This window comes from Limulus polyphemus, unplaced genomic scaffold (genome assembly GCF_000517525.1).
Source record: "Limulus polyphemus unplaced genomic scaffold, Limulus_polyphemus-2.1.2 Scaffold1272, whole genome shotgun sequence".
Lineage (NCBI taxonomy): Eukaryota > Metazoa > Arthropoda > Merostomata > Xiphosura > Limulidae > Limulus > Limulus polyphemus.
In genome coordinates this window covers 157,939-164,512 of record NW_013666882.1, presented here as the reverse complement: position 1 = coordinate 164,512, position 6,574 = coordinate 157,939, and the positions used below count along the sequence as shown (strand labels likewise).

Here is a 6,574-nt window from a genome sequence, read left to right as displayed (position 1 = left end):
AAATAAAAAAAGGTTTACTGCTATTTAGTTTGGTTCAAAACCTACAAAATCTTCATTGCTTTCATTGTCGCTTGGAAAGGAATTATTTGATCCAATATTATGGTCAAAGAGAATGTCATTCTCGGTCCCATCCATTACGTTGCTGATACCACATTTCTTAAATGACTTAATCACTATATCACTTCTTACTTTTTCCCACGATTTCTTCACCCACATGTAGACCTGAGCAAGCGTCGGTCTCTTCCTTCGTCCTGTAGGGGTCGTAGTAAAATCTTCCTGCTGCATCCAGTTGTTCCATTCCTCTTTTATTAAAGTCTTAAAGGGTTTGTTAATAGAAACATCGAGAGGTTGCAGTTGATTTGTTAAACCGCCGGGTATAACACCCAGCTGTGTTTTTAGCTCATTAGCTTTTTCCTTTATTTTTTCCGTTTTATGAGCTCTAAAGGAATCTCAGACGAGGAGAGAAGACTTTTTTAATAAGCCTCCTGGACGTTTCGACCAATGTTTTTCAAAGCAAAGTAGTGTTCCGTCTTCATTCATCCATCCTTTTTTGTGTACGTGAACATAGACACCACTGGGTAAATTTTCTTTGGGCATTGTTTTTCTTTTAAAAATTAACATTGGTGGTAATTTTGTTCCATCTGCACCACATGCTAGCACCACTGTATAATGCTTTTTTTCGTGTCCATTAGTCTTAACAGTAATAGTTTTAGTACCTTTTATATGAGTTGTTCTATTGCTTGGAACATCAAATGTTAAGGGTGTTTCATCCATGTTTGCTATTTGAGACAATTCAAATGGAGTTTTTTTTCTTAACTGTATAATATACTTGTGAAAAGCACAAATTTTCACCTCAAACTCATCGGGCATTCTTTGAGCAATTTTTGTTTTTGTTCTCATAACTAGGCCTTTGCGTTTCATGAACCGATAACACCACGATGTATGACCAGTAAATTCTTCTAATCTATTATCACATGCAACCCTCTTTGCTTTAAAAATTAGCATATTTGTAGAAACGGATAGTCCTTGCCTTCTGTGATCCACAACCCATTTTTACAGTTTATTTTCGAGATCCTTTGTTTGTTTTTTTCCTCGAAAATTACGTTTATCACTTTTAATCATTTTCAATTCTTCTTCTTGTTCGCGTCAGCAACGAATCATTTTTTTCTGTTGGTGGAGGACCAAAATATCTTTCGGCAGCTCTGTTTCCATGCTATTTTGCATAATTAATCACACTTAATTTAAATTTAGCTGTGTATGACAGTCTCTTTTCTTTAGACATCGTAAGGGCTGAAAAAATAAAACGAAAAATGAAGAAATAACTATTTTACTCCCGAGGCCTAAGATACGGTACTTTGGTTTTCGGTGACGCATCCATCTTGACAGGTAAGCACGTGCCAGCCTGCTGAGTATCAAATGAAAATTGAAATACTGATTAGGCGATTACCGACGCTAATTGCATTAAGCGCTCTGATTGGTCAAGTGCATTGCACATTTGAATCCAAGGCAAGCACTCAAAAACGATTTTTTATTTGTTAAAGTTAGGCCTGAAACGGCCTTATTCTGCTCCACATTAAACAGGGATCGGCGTGTATTTAACAGATTTTTCACTCTCATCCATTATTATAATTTATTTTATTATTATTTAGGGAGCATTATAAATAGTTATGTTTTTAAAAGAGAAAAACTACTATTGTTATAAATAACACATTCAATTGAACTAAACTATGCGTGCCTATTTAATTATATTTACACATGGCTTGTGTATATCGTATATATAGATATATATTATTCATACCTTCGGTGTATAGGACACAAGCAGATTTTGACATCAAATTTTGGGGTAAAAATGTGCGTCTTATACACCGAAAAATACGGTACTTATGTCCAGGTATATTGCGGGTAATGCATTAATGAAATAGCTATTCAAGCCTAATGGATGTGAGTATGTGGAATAGCGGCCCTGCCACCCAAAGTTATTCAATCCTCTGCTTGTACAATCTTTGAAGTTTGTTGTGAAAGGAAACCTTACACCTAGCATTAATCTCGTATATAGCCTATAAGCCATTCATCACAACCATAATTCCAAGGTTTCGGCTCTCATGTGCCCCGAAAATCGAAATCGGTTTAAGACACATTGAGAAACAATTACATGGAAAGATGAATCATTCTAGTCACTTGTTATTTTGTGAACTTTTTTTTCAGACGAACATAGTTTGGTTGGAATGTTATTATTGTTCACTCTTTTAAGTCTTGAAAATCCCTAAGGGACTAGATAAAGAATGCAGTGTTGAAAATATATAACAGGCTTAATATTAATTCCTTCTATTCACTGTTTGTTTCAGTTGGATATGCTTGAGTTTGATATAAACCTGGAAGATGTTTTGGATACAAGTGCGCCATTATAACCGTAAATAGCGTCTTTGGGGGGTAGTATCAAGGTATTGGTCAGTTTCTTGTGGTTCGGACTTGGTCCACAGGTGGTATTTAAGAGAACCATGAATGCCTAGTCGTGTTGTAAAATGTGGGCAATATCATAAAGCTTGAAATGATTGAATAATCTTGGAAAGGACCATGATTCTTTCGTAACAATAATGTACCATGCACAGAAGTGGTTTAAAACAAATAAGGTCATAAATCTGTCTTGACAAATACAGAGTCCCATCATAGAAAGTTTGGCAGTGCCATCTGATGGTCAAGAAACGACAGAGCCACAAGAGCCCAAGTCTTGATTAACGCCAAAGGTGGGTACCCTTCTAATTAAATGAGGCCTAAATGGTTGACTTGGTATTCCTGGGTTCTTTCTCAGTACTTTTGTGTGTAGAATAGAGCACGCACACACAAACACACACATTGCATTTATTCTTAAGTTTTTTTAACGCAAACTGGAGTATCTTACTAGACATATTTATTAATGCAAATAAACTCCGACCTTTATCACCAGAATATAATTGTATTCCTCAGTATTTCGCTATTACAGCTTCGTCAGGAGTAAACAATCACCTACAAGGTGAGAACTTGAAGGTGATTGTTTACTCCTGACGAAGCTGTAATAGCGAAGTATTGAGGAATAAAATTATATTTGGAAGATAAAGGTCGGAGTTTATTTACATTGCATTTATATTACCGTTTGATATCTTACAACTGGCTTATTTAATGCAGTACAATTAAATATCCAGTCGTGAGTAATACAAAAATCAAAATCCACATGATTTTTGGTAGAGTTTAAATATACGAAATGAAAGCCACAGCACGTCACTACTTCAGTCCTAAAGTTTATAATTTTGTACAAATGTTTTTAATGTGTATAACCCATTCTGATATGCAAACGGATTCAGGTATTTTTCTAACTAATACCTTTGCTTTAATATAAATGTTCATGATAATTGATATAAAAGGTCGTCATTTTCGATATATTTTTTAACAAATGTGCAATAGGTGTAAGTCCCCTTGAAGAGGTTTTTATTAAGATATAAAAGTCCGGTAGCAACCAAGTTTACTGAGTATCCGCATCACCTAAACCAACTTTATGTTTTTAATAAAAGAAAACAGTTTGATTTGATTGCAGAAACTTTCTATAAAGAATCATATAAATTATCATAACTTCAAAAGTTTAGTATTAATATTACATTATTACTATACAATGTTCCAAAAGTGTAACAAACTACTTCACAAAAAAAAAAAAGCTAGATAGAGCCACTACTCATATTTTACTTTTAATTATAATAATTGACAAATTGTAAAATCATGGTTTTCTGATTTTAATACCGTAATGTTTTGTATTTGTTATTAAGCTCACCATCAGATAGAGGCACTTACTTATCAACCATGATTCCGGCTCGGATAGCATTGGCTACAGATCTGAAACGAGGCTTATCTTCGGATCGTCTTCTCTGCGCCGCCGCTTGGCGGGTGAAAGTCGACGCCAACCAATCACGTACTTCGTTTGGTACAGCATCAGGTTGAACTTCTGACAACTCGTCGTCTTCATCGATAAGACGTCTGCTGGGTGAAAAATTACAACTTTGGAAGAATTACCAGTTTAATAGAAGATGCTCAAATATTCATTTTTTATTTAGTTCTTGGTAGCATGAAAACATTTTAAATGTTCTTATACAGGTTAATTGCTGTTCTATCAGCATCAACTTTGAAAGCAGATTAAATAAACTGTGTTTTAATTAAATAACCTTTTTATTTAAAATAGGAAATTACAGCTTGGACGGAACAACCAAATCTCTATATGCCTTAAACTATATTTAGAAGAATAAAGTTTATGATGTCTGCAATGAAGTGATATATTCGATAGTTGCCATTTGATCATCCACTGAATATACTGATATTTGAATATTTAAACTTTAGTTTTATTCTGCAGACTACCAAAAGTTTGGATTTCTGTACTTTATTCTAACTGGTAACTTTTTACCGCCTGTAACAAGAATTTAAACGGAAAGGAACCATTGCTAGTCCAAAGGGTTGTCAAGATGCAAGATGGACAGTAAAAGAAAATTGAGAGCCATAGAAAGTTTCTTTGGTTGCCATGAGAAAGTATGAACTAGGTATGTATTTGAGCTAGAGTGATAAAAACGCTGTTTCTATGATCCAATTCAAGTGTCAGACGGTGGGGAGACTAAACTGATGAAACTTTCTTTCCGTGTTCACTTATATATATAATTAAGGCTTAGCACTATTAAAATTAATTAGAAATAAGTTTACTTGAATGTATTGTGGAGGCCTTGTTTCGATTCTCTAGACGTTCATGGAACGGTTAAAAATTCAAATGAAATTGAATCCGGGACAAGTCCTCAAGTCTTTCTAGATCTCGAAGTTTTCAAAATGAAAGGGAACTATTTCTTGTTCAAATGATTTTATTAATATCAAATATTAGTAATGACAACAAACATAATATAAAGAGGTTAAATTTATACTCATTTTTAAAATAAATAAACACAGATAGTTTACCCATATTCTTTATCATTTGTACATCAAAAGTTTTTTCAGTAAGTTGTTTGGTTGTTATGTAAACAGTATTTTTATAAGTGTAAGGTAATCCTGATAGATTTAAAGTAATTCTGTAAGGGACAGTGCTATATGAATTATATATTCAGTAAACCACACATTTATTAGACAATATCACTAATAACCTCAGGTGAGGTAGAACTAAAATGAAATACTGTATAAGTACATGGCGAGTCGACGTATTTTATATTAAAGGATTAAAAGCATTAATGAGGTCTGAACTAAACTGATGTATTTAATATTAAAAAATATTATTTTATATATGTAAGAAGAAGTACAAAAGCAGGTTTCGTGTAACAATAACATCTACTTAATGCCTGATCGACTAATGGAAACTGAGAATTGAAATAAACTATTTTGTTGTGTGTTCTCGTTTTTTTTTCAAGTGTAGTTCTCAATATACTTAAAAAAAAAGAACTTTATCCTGCAAATTAAAAAACGAAAAAACAAAACAAATGTGTTATTTTGTAAAAACTGTGTCATCCTGAACATAGAGTCACGTTAACTATAATACAAACCTAGTGATATAAACGTTATTTTTTCTAGTAACACAAATGATGTGTGATTTGAGCCGATCATAAAGAGCACATAATGAAAACTAATTGCTCTTTATCTGAGTGATTTTTAAAGTATTGCTCTTATGCGCTTTTTAAGTCTGAGTTTTATGTTATGAAATGCCCTAATTTATAAATATTATTAGATTCTATAACATTAAACCAAAGATTGTACATCAGCCAAAACATTTGTGCTTAAAGCCCCCTCTCTTGAGCAACTTCTATATTATTACCAATCATCTTCTATAATGCTACATTAATTAGAAAATTACTAATATGTCAGTGACGCCCTCTATGTTTTAATGAAGGTGTTTCATGGCCGATTTTAAAGACTAGAACATTAACAGAAGTATATCACTCAATTTTCGAATTATTATATTTCTCTTAAGTTCATTTAAGTAAAATTTTAAGTAAGAAACTACTTTTTTTGTCATTCAATTTAGTAAATTATCTAAATTAAAGTAATACGATATACTAATGGTCGAATTTGTAAGAAACCAAGGATAAAAGGCTTAAATTGATAAAACGTTGCATCATAATTTGTGGACAATAAGATTAGAAGTATTGAGGAGTTAAATAACAGTGCTGTAGCATTTTATTCTCCGAAAAATTCACTAATTCTAAACAGGTTCACATTCAGGGTTAGTTGAACGTGGTGATGTCATTAATACTGGTACTATCTTATAGGCTTATCATTATAGGTTTAGTTGAATGATGATGTCACCGTTGTTGGTACTGTCGTTTGACTTAATATTGTTACGACAGCGGAAGTCACGTGACTCTAGTAACACGTCATGATATTCTCGAAGGTTCGTGAATGCTCGAGTGTTTGCTAGATGTGCGGTATTCTTGTATATAAGTGCGCCAGACAATGAATCGATATAGAATTGCAGACGGACAATTGAGTCAAGCGTGGTAGTGACGTAAGTAAAGCGCGTGAATCGTTCGTTGTGAATTATAGCGTGTGTTTAATTTAAAGTGGCTGTGGAAATTAAGTGTATTGC

General features: G+C 33.2%; 1 protein-coding gene across 1 annotated transcript in view; it reads right to left on the bottom strand.

The window, feature by feature from the left end:
- Positions 1-6,574, bottom strand: part of LOC106462873 (calcium/calmodulin-dependent 3',5'-cyclic nucleotide phosphodiesterase 1-like) — a 54,181-nt gene that overhangs the window by 31,746 nt on the left and 15,861 nt on the right. The window contains exon 3 of the mRNA XM_022390273.1: positions 3,820-4,023. Coding sequence (XP_022245981.1) covers positions 3,820-4,023 — 204 coding nt within the window. The remainder of the gene's footprint in view (positions 1-3,819; positions 4,024-6,574) is intronic.